At 40.0% G+C, this 19,153-nt stretch overlaps 1 protein-coding gene across 2 annotated transcripts; it reads left to right on the plus strand.

Moving 5' to 3' along the window:
- The first annotated feature begins 3,492 nt into the window (after window positions 1-3,492).
- Window positions 3,493-18,935, plus strand: PRMT9 (protein arginine methyltransferase 9). Of its 2 annotated transcripts, none has more exons than XM_059843957.1 (14): window positions 3,493-3,646; window positions 3,879-3,981; window positions 4,541-4,751; window positions 5,148-5,296; window positions 6,163-6,399; window positions 6,898-7,065; window positions 8,145-8,247; window positions 9,277-9,383; window positions 11,304-11,496; window positions 15,152-15,362; window positions 16,446-17,157; window positions 17,756-17,909; window positions 18,302-18,424; window positions 18,611-18,935. In XM_059843957.1, exons 3-14 carry the CDS (start codon window positions 4,566-4,568, stop codon window positions 18,824-18,826), a joined length of 2,559 nt encoding a protein of 852 aa, XP_059699940.1. In that variant the 5' UTR covers window positions 3,493-3,646; window positions 3,879-3,981; window positions 4,541-4,565; the 3' UTR covers window positions 18,827-18,935. The 2 variants fall into 2 exon arrangements, with proteins under 2 accessions (XP_059699940.1, XP_059699941.1); XM_059843958.1 differs by having other exon boundaries at window positions 15,152-15,335.
- The last annotated feature ends 218 nt before the right edge of the window (window positions 18,936-19,153 follow it).

Consider the following 19,153-nt stretch of genomic DNA (forward strand, 5'->3'; position numbering starts at 1 on the left):
AAAACACAATTATGTAAAGACAGGGCCAGGGAGAAGGGGCTTGACATGAAGGCTCATGGTTAAGTGTAGTTTCTGAAAGTAGTCTGAAAATGAATGTGGCCCCTCCAAATGAGATGCTGCCTTAACATGCAGATGATCTGCCTGAAATCACAGCAGACCAGGAGGGGCTATTGAGAGCTGCTCCTGAACATTCCGTTTTTCAGCCAAGTGTTCCACCTGCTAGATCACATTATCTGCTGATACTTATTTTCTAAAATTACTTCTAATAGCTGAGAAGTTTCTATGCTACTCAAAAGTCAGTTTAAAAAGAATTTTAAAAGAAAAAGAAAATCACCTTAAACAAATAACAAACAATCCTTATCTCTGTTTAGATTACTGGGGCAGCATTTCAAGTATAGGTATGCCTTCCGTGGATAGTTTGTTTACTTTGTTCTGTAGTTGTCTTCAGCATTAAGTTAGAATAATATTTTTCAAGGCTGTTTTTAGTTATTTTAATTTCCCTATTATAATTTCACCAAAGTGTTGTAAAGTAGTGGGGTCCCATGCTTTGTGTGGAGTTGCCTGCACTCAAATTAAAATTATTTTTAAAAATTGAAAGTTTGTCTTAGTCCTGGGGATTTTTAGCTGGCAAAAAAATCCAGCAGGTCTGAAATTTAGATTTGTTCTACTATGACAGGCCCATCAGGGGAAGTTGGTCCACCTGCCTCCATCATGTGAAGTAAAAATGTATTCCTTTCTAGTTGTAGCTAAGAAGAGCAGCCAGTCCAATTTAAATACATAAAAATTACACATTTTCCCAGAATAAAGAAAGTCAGCTTCTATTTACATAATAAAACAAGAAAGGAAACTCACTACTAAATTGATATTCTACACTCTTTATCCAGTTAACCAAAAGAACATGCTGGATTCCTCCCACCACAGTTATTAAATATATGTTTTCCTAAACTTGACCCACAAGTTCAAAATGTTATCACACTCTGAAAAAGCAGAATTGGGATTTAATACAAAAGATGGAATACTGAGAAGAAATAATAACCTATTATTTATGCACAACAATTACCTATGTAATGAGCAATAAAAGGAGTTGCCCTTTTACCCCTAATTGCCACTAATTAAGGCTCAAAGTGGCTTTACATCAGAAAAATCTCTGCTTTTTTGCCACTCCCTACTCAAGGTCATCAAATTTTACAGTCTTCTTGTATCCTCTTTTAAGAGACTATGACATAGATTGACTATGTGAAGCTGTAGCAATATCCTGTCCATAAACTCTGTATTTATCTTTGCTTTGGTTGTTTTCCTTTGACATTCACTGCAAGCATGGTTTCAGGAAATACCCTCTTCAAGTCATTTCATACAACAGGCGTACACCAGCGTATCATATGTTTTGTTCCATCTTACTTTCCTTATGTTCTTTTCAGATCACCATTCTGATTCTTATGGAAGATGATATTCTGATGTGTGGCTGATTGTGTCTCCAGGCTGCATGTTAAGGAGGCATGGGTTAGAAATTAGTGAATTTAACTTTCAGTTTTACTGATGTTTTGTTACAGAGAATTGATATCAGCTCTCACCATTTCAACACACAGCTGTCTTGTTCAAAACATCATTAGCAATAGTAGCCTTCCAAGGAATTATAATTTTTTGTCTTTGTCTAAGCACTTTTACCTTTGTCATGGGTTTAATAGAGGGTTTAAAGAGTTTCCTTCTAACTCCCATTTTGGTTACGACTGTGTCATCATGGTTGACTTGCAAGACCTTAGAGGTCTGATGCATATGTGAGATACCTTGAGGCTGCATGCTCCCTCTCCTCTCATCCATCAGCAGTTCATATATGTAAACAGACTGAACTGCCACCACCCACCATGCAGACCAACAGTATTTATTCTGCTGTCAGCCAATTTGATGATTATTATGGAAATCATGTATATCTCTGATGGGCATTCGTTTCTGTCACTCCTTCACAGTACAGGCTTTACCCAACAAATTATTTTAGAAAGCTGCTATATGTTTTGTCAGTGTTAAAAAGCATTGTAACCTGGGGCCATTTTTTCCTGAAGTGTTCCATCACAAAGTTGTATGAAATTTACAAGTATCCTCCCCAGCCTTTGAAATGAACGGACTCTTGTGAATTCCAAGGATTTTACACTGCCGTATTTTAGTAATCTTCACAAGTGGGTCGAATTAGCACACAATATTATTTCATTTTTGCCTAAAAATATGCCCTATAAATAATTTATGCTACCCACGAGCATTTATTTGCTCTGACAAAAAATACAGCTCAATTAGTTTGGAGAACCATGGAGGGCCAGAGATAATTGCCCATTATAGTATTTGGTACAGTCCAGCTCTTCATACACTTCACTGACCACAGGTGATAATTGCAATGTGTTTTTTCCTCTTGTTCTTGCTCATGATGTCCCACAGGTGCTAACATTTTCTTTGCCTCATACTATCATTGTCTAGCTGGAAATATAATTAGGCCAAAGTCCAAGAAGGTTATTCTCTATCTGTAACTAATTTAAAGTTCAGAGCTTTTTTTTTTTTTTTTTTTTTCCCCAAACCAAATGAAGGCTTGTTAGTAGCAATCAACAAGCTGATTTAGTAAGGTAATATATCATCCTTTGGAGCTCAATCCTCATATAAAGAGTATGATACTTTTTTTGATACTGGTACTTGCACATCCTCATGGACTTAATTCAGCCCAAGTGCTTTACCAGTTATGTTTTTTTCTAGCACAAGGCACAGTTTAGCTGCTAGTGTGTTCCATTTAGACTCCATATGTGCTCTTTTCATCTTGTTCAAAATGCTGGCCTGGCATTTTTACACAAGGCTCATTTGTTTCTAAAAGGGTGGGTATGCACACACAGTACCCACAGCTGTAAAAGCGTGGATGAGCTGCATTCGTGCTTTAAAACGGGAAAGTAAAGATGAGCAGCTTCCAAACACTTCATAATTAGTAAACAATGCCACGGCCTGTTCCTGTCCCAGAAGTAGGACATGACCGAATGAACTCTGCCTTTTTAGAGCTGCACTCCAGGGCTCCGAATGGGGCTGTTCCCATGGAGCAGACGGTTCCACCGGGAAGGTAAGTGGTGGCACAGGCATGGGAGGGAGCAGGATACGGAACTTGAGACGTGGAGCAAAGCTCTGGAGTTTGCTTCTCGCGATCTGCTGCTGCCGAGCACAGCTCTCAAAGGCCCAAGAGAAGCTTGTTTATGACTTAAAGCCTGTGTTGTTCTCCTCTGAGGTTCTCGGGAACTTATCAAGAGGGGAATTAAAACTCAGAGTCAGGAGCACCGTGACTACAGGGCACTGGAGGGAGGCAGTGCGTACACGACGCTGGGCAACACTTAAGGTGGTGGTTCTTCCGTGCTGGCCGAGCAGCCCTGAACAGACCGGAGCGCCAAGGGACCGCATCGGGCATGGCTGCGGATCCCTTCCAAAGCCCTGCGTTAGCACGAGCTGCACTGCCAGCTTCCAGAGGCTTGGATGCGGGCCGACAAAGGCTGTGGGGATTGGAAACACCTTTACCCGCAGCACTGACTCCCGCCCGGCGCCTGCGCAATGGCTCCGGCCCGGCAGCGCTATGGCCGCGGCCTGGGAGCGCAGCTCCGTGCACGGCCCGTGACGGATGGCCCTGGAGCAGGTGATGGCCGGGAGCAGGGAGAGCAGGGGAAGCCCCCACCTCCCCCGCAGCAGCCGGGCAGCCCCTCGTGGGGCACGCCTGGAGCCCTGTGGCCCGGCCTCCCCGGCTGTGCGTGTCCCGGGGCGCGCTTGCGCGGCCAGGCTTTGGCCTGCGTGTTGTTATTTGTTTTACTGTGTTTTTAAGAAAACAGAAAAGAAAAAGTCTAGTCTTGATGGTGTTGTGTTTCTTGTAGCTCCTCTCCACGAAACCTTCGCGTTCTTCAGCTTTGGGGCCCGACTCGACATGCTATGGCCGTGCTCACCTGAGTACCTTTAAGAGTTACAGCGGTAGCACAGGCAAGTATAAAAATGTGCATATTGGCTCTGGTCGCTCTTTTTAATATTTTCTTAAGGGAAAAAATCCTCGTGGTGCCTCGTGTAAAATAAACTGTGAACTCATTAGCTCTGTGAGGCTTTCCTTTATGAAGATGCTGTTCAAGGTGAAGAAATTTAACCTGCAGATTTTGTAGTTGACTGTGAAGTTATTGAGTGCATAAACTGCCAGTGTGCCAGACTGTTTGGTGAGAGACATGCTAAGATGTCTGTTATGAAAATAAATTTTACAAAGCCAGAAATGCAATCTGTTTCCAGAACACCCGGTTTAACCTAGATATGGTACGCACCTGACTTTTGAACGGTGAACACTCAGAGCTGATGGAATTATCAGCAGTGTAAAGATTAGATGCTTTTAAATCTTTAGGACTTGGTGGGAGAAGAGATGTCTTTACTATATGCCAATGAAAACTGAAACGTTTTTTGATCTGTCAACTTCGCGTACAAATGTTTTGACCTACAGTATATAGTATGTGTGATTTTTTTTTTTTTTTTTTTTTTTTTTTTTTTTTTTTTTTTTTAGAATAAGTGTATTTACATCCTTCAGAATGCCCAACTCCAATGCCAAACTTCATTCTAACCCCAGGAGTGGCCGAGAAGCTGGCAGACGGGAATTGGTTTCCAGGTCTTTGCAGAGTGCTCAGCATTGCCTGGAGAACCAGGATTTTGGAACTGCATATGCTCACTATCTCCTGGTACTAAATCTAGCTCCTGAGCTAAAAACTCCTGTCAAAGTAAGTGCTCTTTAAATTACTTGAAATTTTATTTATTCTAATTCTCTTGAGGTCTTTGTGACATGTTTTGTGATTTGTTACCTGTAACTGATTTCTGCTTTTATTGAAGACAGAATTGCAATGCCCAATAATTTCTTTAATAAGCTCTGTATGAAGGGAGTTCGTAGAATCTTCTTTTAGTCTCTGTGTGTCAATGGCATTTAATAAAAGCAGGGCCTTGTTGGTATTGGAGCATGCATTAATATACACATGCAGGCTCTCAGTAACCACTGCTGAGTGCTGATCCTCGTGTGTGGGTGTCCAGGTGTATGTCAGGACACCTCCAGATGTTTTCAGGGCTCAGTTCCTACTTCTGACAGCTTCCAGCACCTCAGTGGTCTATGCTTTATATTCTAGGAAACATTTCAGTTTACTCTCTTTAAATGGGCAGAAGAACTGGATTCTCTGGCACGGATTCAAGATCTGTTTAACTGCTATGAACAAGCACTTGAACTGTATCCCAATGATGAAGTGATCTGTAACAGTATGGGAGAGCATCTCTTCAGGTTTGCAGTGATGTATATTCAGTTTTTGTAAGGGTCATGTTGTGAGTGCAAACACATTCATATCTGTTTGTCTTAAATAGCTTAAAAAGAGTAGCCAGTCCTAAAATAAATGTTGTTAATCACAGTAAACGTGGGGAAAAAAAAGCCACCATGTTTTGTTGTTGCTCAGGTCTTCTAATGCTAGAATTTTAAGACCGAAATAATAGATCATAATTGAGGAGGTTTTAGTTAGGTTTCCTTTTTGTAATTTCTTTGTTTTCAAGGAACACCTCTCTGAGCATTGTATTAAAATGTATACAAATATTTGATAGATTTAGGGCTTTCTTCAGTGCTGGCTGATTTGAGATTATGCTGTAGGTATCATTAAAACTTGATTCAGATTCACAATTTGGTTTCTTTTAATTTATTTTTTCAAAATTGGTACTTAATGCAAAAGCTGGCAACTCAAAATTGGGTGGTTTTGCAGGATGTTCCAGTTCAGTACCCACAGTTTTATAGCATTCTGTTGAGTTTATAACATTCTCTTGAGTTATCTGTGAGACTAGATTGCAGAGCTGCTGCTGTCATGTTGTTGCAGTGAATTCTTGTAAATAAAACCTGTTTTACTTTGTCAGAAGATGCAGTAGTGTATGAAGGTTGGTGCACACAATGGTGTTTCTGAGCTGGCTTTGCATTTTACAGTGGCTTGATGTAAAGCTATAAATCATTCTTTTTCATAAAATAATGGCACTGTTTCTAAAGATAATTTTTCTAACTAACACAAAATATTTCTGTTGTCTTGTAGCTGACATAAGACCTCTTTCCAGACCCTCAGATGTTCACAGCTGCATGCATGCTTTCCATTTGTTTGTCATTCTTGCTCTTAGAATGGGCTTCAGAGACGAAGCAGCTGGCTATTTCCATAAAGCAGTGAAGCTCAACCCCGACTTTGCCGACGCCAAGGAGAATTTTTACCGCGTTGCAAACTGGCTGGTGGAGCGCTGGCACTTCATCATGCTCAACGATGCCAAGAGGAACCTCACCTACCTCAGGGCCATTGAGAACGCTGTGCACTCGGGGAGCAAGTCCGTCCTGGATATCGGAACGGGAACAGGAATCTTGAGGTATGCCACAATGCACATTTCACAGGAATTTAATATGAAAGTATTGGTTGCCTGACAAAATTTGGCTGAGAGTGGAAAAAATAACAGCTTTGGTCCTTTTATGGAGACAAAACTTAAAAAAGGAAGCAAAGCTTTCAGAAGCCAGTGAGTCTGGAGTAGTATTTTTTGAAGCTTTTTTCATTATTTGTTGCAGATGCTTTTTGTGCCAGTAAATGCTGCTGAAGTCGAATTAGTCACGTGGGTTTTGAAGTTGTAATGTTATTTGTCCTGCCTTTAAATATTGCCTGTAAAGAGTGGATTCAGCATAGCTGAGGGAGTGTCCTTATGCTAACTGTGGTGGTTTTTTTGCTGATAACTTATCGGGAGGGTATCAACTTGTGCAATATCAGTGTTCACACAAGAGTTACCAGTTAATCTAAGAATGTTTTTTAGACTTGAACTGGTAGAAATATGAAGCGGATGTGGAGGAGGGGGAAACCCCTGATTCTTGTTTTTCAGTATGTTTGCAAAAAAGGCGGGAGCATCTTTTGTCTATGGTTGTGAATTATCCAAAACCATGTATGAACTTGCCTGTGATGTGGTGGCAGCAAATAATATGCAAAGAGAGATCAAACTTCTGCATTTGAAGTCACTTGATATAGAAATCCCAAAGCACATACCTGAAAGGTACGTTGTTGCTTTCTCTTCTGATGGTATTTTGAGTTTGCTCATCGTTTCAAGAAAATAGGAAATGTCTTGTGACCTAAACAGGAAGTAACGCTTCTGTGATATTGCTCATAATGTGAGAAGGTTCTCTGGATCTTTTATGTGTTTAAAGAGCAGAAATGTTCTTCATTCATCCAACATGTTCTTCAGATCATCCTAGTTTCTATTGGTAGACCAACAATGTCGTAAATTAAGGAGTTTAATTCTTTGATGGTGGGAGCTTTGGGGCATATGTAATGATACTGCAGCAACGGGAAAAAAAAATTAGATTACTATGTCATAATAGTAATTTTAACACACTTTTATACTTCTAAGATCTTGTGGCTCACTTCTGCAGCCTTTGAATAGGATCGAGTTACTAACATTTAATGAAGTTCTGGTGGTGTTACAGGCTCATGATCTGAAATGATGAAGCTCCTGGTTTAGGCCAATCAAGCCTTGCCTGATTGTGTCAGCTGAGCTACTGTAATACATGTATCCCTTTAGTGTATATAATGAGTTACTAGATGTCAACTATTAATAAATAAATTACTACTGTTCTGGAAGTGTCTCCTCATTATGCCATATGTTTTCTTGTTTAATTCCAGAGGACTTAAGATTTTAGGGTTGTCAGTCAGTGTAGGAATTTTTTTGTGCTTTGATTATAGTTTTGGGGGTTTTAATTCCTTTTTATGCACATGCATGAGTACATACTATTGCACAAAATATATATTCTGCGGTATCATTGGCTGTGTGCCCAGGCTGAAACATCTTCCTGTTTTGGCTAGATTCTTCCCACACAACTTATTTATAAATGCTGAGCAAGAAGCTTTACAGTAAATTCTTGCTCAATATTTGCTCTCTTATCTTCATCTTCAGTAACTTCTGACAACAATTCAAAACACATAATTTTTTGGAAGAATTAAATTGTCCACATGTACTGAAACTCCTGGTAAAAGTTTTGCTCTGAGCTCATAATGGTATGGTGGGTTTTTTTTCTTTAGAAGAATGATTGATTGTTGACAGGAGTGTTTATTATACATCATATTTTTCTTGTCTAGAGTTTCCTTGGTTGTCACAGAAACAGTCGATGCTGGCTTATTTGGAGAAGGAATTGTGGAGAGCTTGATACATGCTTGGGAACATCTGCTTTTACAACCAAAGGTTGGTGATGTGCGAACCTGTGCATGTGCACACGTTCCAGACATGGGAATGAGAAACAGTTGTCTTTTAAATACTTCATTCCTTTTGGTGTGCTAAAAATGAGTGATCTGGGCTTGCTCTGTGAATTTGATTTTGGTGAGTGGCAATGAGGCAGAACTTTCATTATACTTCTGTGAGCTCTGTGTTCTGAGTAAACATGTATTTGCAGAGCATGTTTCCCTGATGTAACCTTCCTTCATCACAGATGGTTCACTCTTAATCACTGTTCATTCATTTATTTTAAATATGTTTTTGTCCCCCATATTTGTAAGTGACAGCATAAAGGGTTTGTTTGGATTTTAAATGTACAGCCAGTCTAGGCAGAAAATGCTGAATTATGGTAGAGTTCTCATTTGGAAACACTCAGTTATAATTTGGTAAATAAATTAATTTATTTTTGCTGATTTGAACCTTTTTGGAAGACTGAGCAATTCCACTGGGTTTCAGATTTTACTTTATATTTTATGGTTTGCTAGTACATCAAGCAAAATAATATGACAAGGGGTCTTACATTACCTAATCTCTGTTAAGCTAATATTCATCCTAATAGAAGAACTTCTCTTTATTTTGTCCTTGCCTTGATTCCAGCTCATTAAAAAAAAAAAGTCTTAGCTGGCTGAAACCTTTTGTGTTGTACTGAGTTGAAACTGATGACCTCTAGTGTTAAATACAGGAATGATGCATAACAGAAAAGTCCTGGAAAGATTCAGTGTCGTCTAACAGTGTTTTTCAATCTGCATTTTGTTGGAGTTACACAGAGGAAGTAGCAGACTGAAGAGTAAGGTTGATGCCTGGTTATATTGAGACACTGTATTTAAAAGCTCCTTAAATGGTCAACAGAATGCCAAAGTAGTGACTTTACCAGTTTCTAAGAATTTAGCAATGTTTTGACTGTCACTTGAATAGCTCAATAATCTGTAATTTAGGCTTTTCAGTAATAGTAGAAATAAGCTACTGTCTCATTGCATGCTGTTGTTCCTGTTTTCACAGCCTAAAAACCAAGACATTAGTGCTGGAGACTATGGCAGAGTTATTCCTGCAAGTGCTACAATATTTGGGATGGCAGTGGAATGCAAAGAGATTCGTAGACATCACAGGTGTGTTTAAACTCCAGCACAGCTTGAACACACGTTTTTTATTTGGGAAGAGAGACTGTTTTTATTAACCATTTCTCATTTACTTTGCTCTCTATTTTTTGAATGGCTGATTATCTGTTTAAGGAAAAGATTTCTGCTCTTACCATCCCCACCCCTTTTCCAGGCTGTCTTTTTTTTTTTTTTTTTTTTTTTTGCCTCACCTCCCTACCCCTTTTGAAGTTCAGATTTTCTGGACCCATTAGTCCTACAGTTATGCGGAAGTACCTGCTTCTAACACCTGCTAAAGAAATTTAATTCCTTCATAGTAAAATTACTTCTCAATTTCTGAATCGGAGATTCTTGGATTAACGCTTAGCCTTTATCCTCATTTTGCCCTCTTTATAATCTGCTCCATACCTCACTTCTGGATCTAACCTTGGATCTAACCCCTGTAAAGCCTAATAATAGGATGATAACCCCAGCTGTCTTTATCTGTCTGAATGTCCTTTGCTAATACTGAACTGGCATACAGTAGTTTTTTTGCTGAGACCAGTTCTGACTGTATCAATTACTTTCATACTTATTCTAATCTTTTAGAACATTTTCATTGTATGGAGACAGTCTCTGTCTGAGAGGTTTGGACTTGGGGTATTTTGTTTAGGATTAATATTGTTGTAGGTTAGAGAAAATACTAACTTCTAGAGGAGCTCCAGTGCACTGGATGAAAAGCAGCCGGGCTGCATCAGTGATTTCTCTAATGCAGTAGACCTGGACAGTGGCCAGAAAGAGAAAGAAGTTCCCATGGTAGATGGTCACAAAATAATTTCTTTTATAAGTTAATTATTCACCAATTAAAAAAGGTTTTGCCTTTAAACTGGGCATTGACCATTACTTACAAAATTTAAATACAATGAAAGTTAATTTGCTGTTAACTTTGAATTGTTGAATCGATGTTCCATTTTAATAGCTTAAGGTCAGGTGATTGGCAGGACTGAAGTGATTGTCACAAATTAGTTATATGCTATGGGAAAAAAAAGTCACTTTTAAATTTCTTGCCTTTATAGTTTGAGATCCCTTTTTGCTCCAGTAAGAATATTTTAGATTATTTTAACAAGTCCTGTTTTTATGTAAAACACTTGCCTATTCTCAGATTTAAACTACACAGATCTCTTTAAATTATTCTGATGTTCATGCCTTCACATTTCCTCAAGTGTTTTCACAATCTGCAGGAGAGCTTTGGGGTTTGGATGCTTTTTTCTGAGCAGGAGGCCTAATGAAATAGCAGTGTGGAAGTATCTCTTTTCTCATGATTTTTATATAATCTAGCACAGTTTCTGCCTTGAACAATTAATACAACTTTTCTTTGAGCTTTTCCTTGTGCTTTAATTTTTTTTTAGTGGTTAGCAGTAGACATAGAGCCCAGAATTGAATGAATACGTGATTTTTTTTCCCAAAGTACATTTAAAAGTGTGTTTAATTTATCATCAATCACTGATTCATCTTGCTGAGAGAGAGAATCCCCTTTCAGTCCAGTTGTTGATAATCTTGCATATCACAGCCATCTTTGTGCCTAATCTGATCTTCTATTTTGTATTCTGTCCCATTCTTCAGCAATTCTAAGTTATGCTTCATTGCTTGTGCTCTGATTGGTATTGGGTTTTGTCCCTAGGACATAGTGAAATTTTTAATATGTATTGTGCTTTTTCTTAGTTTCTGGTGACATCATTCAGTTCTCATTCTTAAGTGAGGTGCATTTTCTGTGCTTTAGAGGTGCTCTGAACATGACAAAAACCCCACAGAATTGTTTTAGTGTTTTTTAACTTCTCTATTCTAACACTCTGTACATTTAAAAATAATTAGTCAGCCTAGGGAGAATTTCCTTTTGGTTTTTGTCAAATTACTTGGAACTTAATTTCTCCTCTGTTTGCCTTTAACTCCCAGAGTGGGAATGCAAGAAGTTGCTGGTGTGTGCTTGCCAAATTCAGTGCAGTTCTTCAGCCCCACATATGCTGCTGCTGGCTTAGAGGAAACTGTGGAGCCCTACACCACCGAGAAGCTCAGTCGTATTCCTGGGGGTTACAGAGCCCTCACAGAGCCCTGCCAAGTCATGACAGTAGATTTCAACAATCTGCAGGTAGTGATTTTTCTTATAACCTTCTTAAGTAATCTTGTTATGGTAGTGAAAGTCCCATGTGTCATTTGGTTTTGGATTCAACTTCAGAACAGTTCACAAGTGCAAAGTTGGCAGGGCTACTCTGAAATCTTCTGCTGGTTTTGATGCTTGTCTGGTTGTGTGGTGATGCGATTCCTCAAATGGCAGTCTGTAATTTTTTTGAAGGTGCAGTTTTTTTGTTTATTGGGCATAGCTTAGGGAACTTAATAAACTAGCTCACCATAAGATCAAACAGCTGCCGGCCTCAGCACAGGGAGGGGAAGGAAGGATGCAAGAGATCCATCCTAAATGATTGATGCAGTTGTGGAGCTGACTTAGTTTATTTCTCTAAAGTCACTCTACACAAAGCTCTTGAAGACAGGAGAAAGGCTGTATTTTTCCATCTGGCATATAAATGTAAATGTTAGTGGGTAAATGTAAAAGAGGAGATGAAGAAATTATTCTGTTCAACCATTTGATTCCACTTCAGCTCCTTTGTATCTTAGGGTATTTCTGTAATAGGGCATTCTACAATCTAGTAGCATAATTTTGTGTATTTAGCACAAAATACATTTGTATGTGTATGCTAAATAGGCCTGAATGGAAGGCAAGGAGCTCAGCCCCTGTAGCTGAGCTTGCTAAAAAGATGATGCAGCTGATCTCTTGTGCTTCTTGCTCATTGACCTGTGATGAGGAGCTGGCATTGAGTCAGAGCTTAAAATAGATTCTGTTATATAAATTAAATTATTCTTGGCTGCTGCTTGGCCAGGAGTTGCAGTTTCTGAATCAATAGCTATTCCTAGTTGGCTTGTCTGACATCCTGAGATGAAAAATGAAATAAGACAAGGCTCTTCAATATACTGTTGGGAGCAATCTCTGTGACCTAATGTTGCTTCTGCTTCCAGCGTCAATAAGAAACTATTGCTCTCATCCGAGAGATGTCTGTTCTTAAGCATCTGCCTGCTGGCAAACATGTAAAGATAATTTTAAAGAGTAAAGAACAGTGTTATTCTTTAAATCGTGTTTCAGAAGTGCTCCTTTGAAGTTGTGGTTAGATTAAGGGAGTGCTCATGAAATGTTAAGATATCGTAAGTAAAAAGGAAGAAATGCCTCTGTTATGAATCACATATGTGGTTGGGAATCCTTGGTTACTGTTTGTTGTTACTTTGTCACTGGGCAAATGTGGCAGTTCCAAACACTGGTAGGTTACTTTCAGCATGGATTTTTGTTTTGGGGCTTTTTTTATGTGTTGCGTCATGGCCACACCTGGATGTTCAATCAATGCAGCTAAAAATGAGAAAAAGTTGTCTTTGTTCTTATTGTAATAAGAAAAAAAATCCTCCTAAACTTAAAAACAGTAGCAGAATTACCAACTAAGACCAGAAATTCAGGTAAGAAATCACTTAGCACTAGTAAGGTAATTTTAAGAGACCTATTTTCTAAACTCCTATTTCAAAGAACTAGAGGGATGTTGCATTTATTCTGCTTGTGCTAACTGTCCAGACCTAAACTGGCAGAACTGAGAAAAAGGCTTAAAATACAGTACAACAGTGTTTTTCAGACTGAGTTGTAGGAGATTTCAAATATATCAGTACAGATCAGAGAACTAATAAGTCAAAATTCACAAATAATAACAATTTCAAAAAAGCAGCTGCTTTATGGTGATTACTTTATTACTGCTGTTATTAGCAGCAGCAGCTCAGTCCCTCCCAGGCAGGGGAATGAGGTGTGGCTGTAATTACACTTGCACCCAGCCAGGTGCTGCCTGTGTGCATGTTTGCTGGCAGCAGATCAGTGCCACTGGCAGGGGAAGTGTTTACCTCTGCAGCCAGTAATTAAAGCTCAGTCTCGCTTTCAGGCCCTAAAGGAACTGTGCTTCTGCCAACAGTTTCAGATTTTGGCTCTTCCTAATCCTTCATGAGAAGATGTGGTGTGGAATATGTGAGAAATTGTGGATCAAGACATAGGAAACTCAGTCACTGCGTTTTTGCTGTAGATTTTCCTTCTGTTTGTAGGTCTTTCTCATTCAGAGAACATGTGTGGCATTGAATAATTTTGGGGTTTTACTGCCTATTCCTGTGCCATTGCTTTATTTCCTTTGCTCTCTCTTAACAAGACTACTTGATAAATTGCCATCTTGATGTGCTACGGCTGTTTAAGTCTGTAATTGGCATAAATAATAGAAGAAGGTTTATAAAGTGGCAAATGTGAGAAGTAAATATAGGTTAAGCAGCATGGCAGAGAGCAGGGAGAGCTGAAATAAACCTTCAAATGGGTTTTTAAGTGATGGCAATGTAACACTGCAGTTACTAGAATTTCACTGGATGAGAACCTTGGGCCTGGTGCTGTTGAGGAATAATCAGGAAGAATACTTCTAATATCAAATACACTTCTGTACCTCTCCAACTCCCCAGAAACCAAGAACCAGATGCATGCTTGTGCTCTTGCTGTCTTATTTCAAGGGGCTTGATGCCAGCGAAGCTTCAACTGACTGCTCTTTCCTTCACTAGCTGAGGAGGTACCAAAAGGATGACTGGCAGCAAAACACTTCTATTGAAGAGCAGTGATATCTTCCTATGAACTTTGTTATCATTCAGTTATTTTAACTTCCCATTGCTCAGCTATCTCAGTTGTGAGAAGAGGGATAGACAAGCTCTTGGAGAACACAGAACGAAGAGGGAAGAATAAGAAACCCAGGGACAGCTAGTCCTGACCTCAGAGCAGGACGTGAACTTTTCTTCTGCCATGCATATTTTAAGATTGAAATGTAAAGAGAACAAGTGTTGACATCAGCAGATCAGGAAGTTGATAAATGTTTTGGAAGAGCTGTTACTGAGCAGAATGGCTGTGACTGAGAGAACCTTTGGTCCCTTGTGCTTGACCTCCTGGTAATTGGTTTATGCTGGAACTAAAACGTTGCTGGTCCTTTTGTGCTTGTGAATGTTGGTAGCAGAAGGTAATTCCTGAGAAAAATAAATTGTACATGGAAAAAGACTTAATTCCTGTTACATATTCAAAACTTTGTAAGAGTATTGGAGAATTTATAAATGATCCCTTTAGGATAGACCTTAAGGTCTTCCCAGTAGTGAGAATGCCTGAACTTTTACACAAGGCCTACATAGCCCAGAGAGCAGATAAAACACCCTCAAAGATGTTTGACTTCCTGTTTTTATAATGACTCTGCAAGCCTGTGTTTGAGCAAATTCACAGTACACAGTATTTCTAGAACTGATTGAACACAGGTTTTAAGTGAAACATGTGCCTGAGCATTGGCTTGAGTTCAGCCAGAAGCCTGGCTCTATTTTTATTCATTCTTGCAAGGCAAGCCCTGCCAGTCTGAATTCTTTCTTGCAGTTTTCAGTGGGTTTAAATGTGTGTTCTTAGATGTAGGCATGTTTACTTCTCACAGATGTGGGCTGTCCATATGGGAAATGGCTCTTGCATGTGGGAAGACGGTTCCTATGCTAATGAGTACTAATGATGATAATTGGTATTGTAGAGGCTTGGTAACTTCAAGTTTCTGTTGGGTGCCCTCATGGATTGGTGCAGAAATTTTGGACAATTTAGTTTAATGAAACCAATTTTTATTTATGGAAATAAACTCTCCCACTTTTTTTTCTCTTTCTGCTTTGGTTAGGAGCTGAAAAGCCTAGCAGCTAGAAAGCCCTGGAAGCTCAGCCTGCCAGTCACTGAAGGAGGAATACTGGATGCTGTTGTGGTGTGGTTTGTACTGCAGCTTGATGATGAGCATTCTCTGTCTACAAGTCCCAGTGAGGAAACTTGCTGGGAACAGGCTGTGTATCCTGTGCAGGGCCTCCTTGGTATGTCCTGTGGCTTTGCTTGTTCTGGTACATTAACTTGGTTTCATTTTGGGTTTTTTTTTTTCACGTTGATAAGTTAGCTTATCTCAGAGATTAGGAAGTCTAAATAGGATTGGAAGTTCAACAGCAAGTAGCTGAGAGGTGGTTTCTGATCATGTTTGTGGTCTGTAGAGCCAGTCCCTTTATCAGGGCTTGTTTGTGGGACTTTGCTGTTAAGCAGATGAGATCTGGGAGAAAGCTTTTCAGTAAGTTGGGTTTTTTTCTGTACTGAATTCAATGCATTGTGGAGCATCTCCAAAAAGTGGGGCTACTGACTGGCTCAGTTGTGACTTAGGAGAGGAAAGGGGGGCAAGGTGAGGTAGGAATTGCTAGCTGTTACTGCCACAAAACCAAAACTAAACATTCCTACCTACACCTTGTTTCATGTGGGATTCAGCTTAAATACTCTCCACATACAGGCATTGGAAGTGTAGTTTTTAACAGTGTCTACTCTCTATTCACCCACCTTTTATTTTCCTGTTTTCTAGAATCATAGAATATCTCAAGCTGGAAGGGACCCATAAGGATCATAGAGTCCAGCTTCCTGCTTTTTGCAGGACTACCTAAAATTAAATCACCTAAGAGCATTATCCAGGTGCTCCTTGCACTCTGGCAGGCGTGGTGCTGTGACTACTACCCTGGGGAACCCATTCCAGTGACTGATAATCCTGTGGGTGAAGCACCTTTTCTGAATGTCCCATCTGAACTTCCCTGATGCAGCCTCATTCCATTTCCTCATGTGCTGTCTGAGAGGGATCAGCACCTTCCCCTCCACTGCCACCCTTGAGGGGGTTCTAGACTGTGATGAGATCTTCCCTCAGCCTGCTCTTCTCCAGGCTGAACAAAACAAGTGCCCTTAGCTGCTCTTCGTAAGTCTTGCCCCTGAGGTCTTTTCTCCATCTTGGTCACCCTGCTCTGCACACACTCTATTGGTTTGATGTCCTCAAACTGTGGCAGAGATATGGACAAATGAGATATTGGGGTGGGTTGGTTTGTTTGTTTCAAGCACCATAAGGCTCTTCAGTGATGTGTCTGTAACTGACACTACTTTTTTTATGCTCTTTTGCTAAGATTATTCTGTGAAGACTGGAGATACTTTGATGATGGAAGTTTGCTGCCAAGACTGCTACTTGAAGATCCAGAAAATTTCTTCTTTGCCTTCAGAGTGTGGGATGGATTTCAGTGACAGAGACGACACACTGAGTTTGGGCAATGAGGCTGAATTATGTAATGCTCTGGCTGGACTTCAGACAAGCACCAAACAGGATGGCAGCACTCCAGTGTGTGTGCTGGAATCTACAGAAATAGCCCTGCTGAATGACATAGCTTACCATGAATGCTTTAAAGCTGCCATGAGCAAAGTGCTGCTGTCATTGAATCCAAGTAAGGACTTGCACTCCATGGACGTTGATGGACATGGCAGTGGGATAAACCTCCAAGAGAATCAAAATACAAGCTCTCTAGGTGTGGATCCTGATGCTTTGTACATTTTAGATGTATCTGAAGGCTTCTCCATCCTGCCAATCATAGCTGGCAAGCTTGGACCAGTTAGAGCCTACAGTTCTGTTGAGAAAGATCAGCATCAGGCAGCACTTCATGTCATTGCAGAAGCAAACCATTTTCCTAAGGAAACATTAGAGTTTTGGCTCAGCCACTTAGAAGAAGAAAGTGTGGTGCTACAGCGACCCAAGTCAGACAAATTGTGGAGTATTATTATCTTGGATGTTATAGAGACATCAGGTTTAATCCAGCAGGAAGTGATGGAAAAGGCTGCAATATCCAGGTACAGTATAAAAGGACAAAAATATTCCTAGGAATCTGTAATTACCTGAAAATTTTTGAGAATATTCCTTGTAACTATGTAATTACTGTTATGTTTCTTCTGTAGAAAAAGGATTTCACCATCTCAGATTTCTTTTTTTTTTTTTTTTGCACAAGACTATGGATGACCATATTCCTTGGTCAGAATATTGCAGGATAACAAAGAATAACCAAGGTAGCTTTTAGTGCAAGTTTAGAAAAGCCCAGATTCATGTACATGTCAAATGGTTCTTGGAACAAACTGGTCCTGCTTAAAGACAAACCCGTGGTGTTAGAGAGGCAGCAGTAAAGCTGCTGTTCCTCACAGCAGGAGGAGTGGGAAGGAAGGCAGAGGAGAAGTAAAATAATGGAAATGGGTATCTAAGTATGAAATGGATTTATCCCCTTTTGTGGGCCTAGGGAAACCTTACTGTTCACCTTTGTGTTTAGTGGTGGCACGTTATGCTTAGGAGCACTTGACTTCAGAGCAAGAACTAGGGTGCCTTTCTTAAATGTATTTACTGTTCTCTCATTACTGTTGATTGATCAGCTTTACATGTGAAATCCCTCTTACATTACAGGTGTTTACTTCACAGTGGAGGGAAGATTTTCCCACAGTATGTGCTGGTATATGGGATGCTTGTAGAATCAGAGTCTCTGTTGCTGGAGAGTGCTGTTCAAGGAACAGAACCAACCCTGGGGTTTAATATAGCCCCTTTCATCAACCAGTTCAAGGTAGGAAGCTGGTGGGTGGCTTCCAGGCATGGTTTCAAAGCTGCAGCTGTTTAGATTTGGTGTGGACTAGTAAAAAACACTCTTGAAATTCTCAAGAGAGGTTTTTGTGACCACACAGAGACCTTGAGATAAACTAAAATGGGTGATGTTTGTTTTAGAACTGGAAGGGAAGTTTTGTCCCCGTTACTGTACAGAAGAATGACTGTGCAGTTACTGTTACCAGGCAACTGTATTCCAGTGTTTCAAAAGGGATTAGAGGGCTGTATTTTGCATTTTGTCTATCTCTGATAGCCATTCCAGTAATTCCTGGCAACTTTAGTGTAATGATTAACTTTAGTACTTTTCCTTTTGTAATGGATGTTGCTGCCTGAAGTTCTGGTCTGTACTTTCAGGTACCTGTTCGTGTGTATTTGGATCTCTCCACGTTACCCTGTGTACCCTTGAGCAAGCCAGCAGAGCTTTTAAGGCTGGATCTCATGAACCCTCTGCTGAACAGCCCCAGCAGAGAAGTGAAGGTGAGTTCTGGGGCCCAAAGTTCATTTAACTGCTCCTCTGCAGTGCTGCTTAATTGCTCCCATGGGCTAAACATTTCAATACAGGATTTGTCTGCAGCTGTCTCTGAAAAGGTTTGAAATTATTTGAACTACTTCCTTTTCAAACAACAAAGTAGTATAACTGATCATTATTTTAAATATTTTTAGGTACAGATTTGTAAGTCTGGCCGGGTCACTGCCATTCCCTTCTGGTATCACATCCATCTAGATGAAGACCATAGCTTGGACACATCTGATGAGTCCTCACACTGGAAACAAGCTGCAGTTGTTCTGGATGAGCCCATCCCAGTTCAGGCTGGAGATGAACTTGTACTTGATGTCCAACACCATAAAAGCAATATCAGCATTACAGTTAAAAGGTGAAGAATGTCCTGTGTGATTTGTGCTTAATTACCTATGGATAAACTGAATGTTCAGAACAACAGAGCTGTTACTTTGTATTAAAGTCTAAACTTTATTTACTGATCAAAAAGGCTGATTTGTTGCTTTAATAATACTTAAGTTCCACTGGTGGACTAAAATTTGCACTGTAAGGGTATCCTACCAAGCTAGATGAGGTACTGTCTTCACTGAAACACAAACCTGATTGCTGGCTTATGTAGTGACTGCAGCAGTGGGACAGAGTTCTGCTACCAGGTCAGCTGTAGTGAGAGAAAAAAAGCACCTGGGTACCAGTAATAAACAGCTGTT

Source organism: Haemorhous mexicanus, chromosome 4, assembly GCF_027477595.1.
Source record: "Haemorhous mexicanus isolate bHaeMex1 chromosome 4, bHaeMex1.pri, whole genome shotgun sequence".
Lineage (NCBI taxonomy): Eukaryota > Metazoa > Chordata > Aves > Passeriformes > Fringillidae > Haemorhous > Haemorhous mexicanus.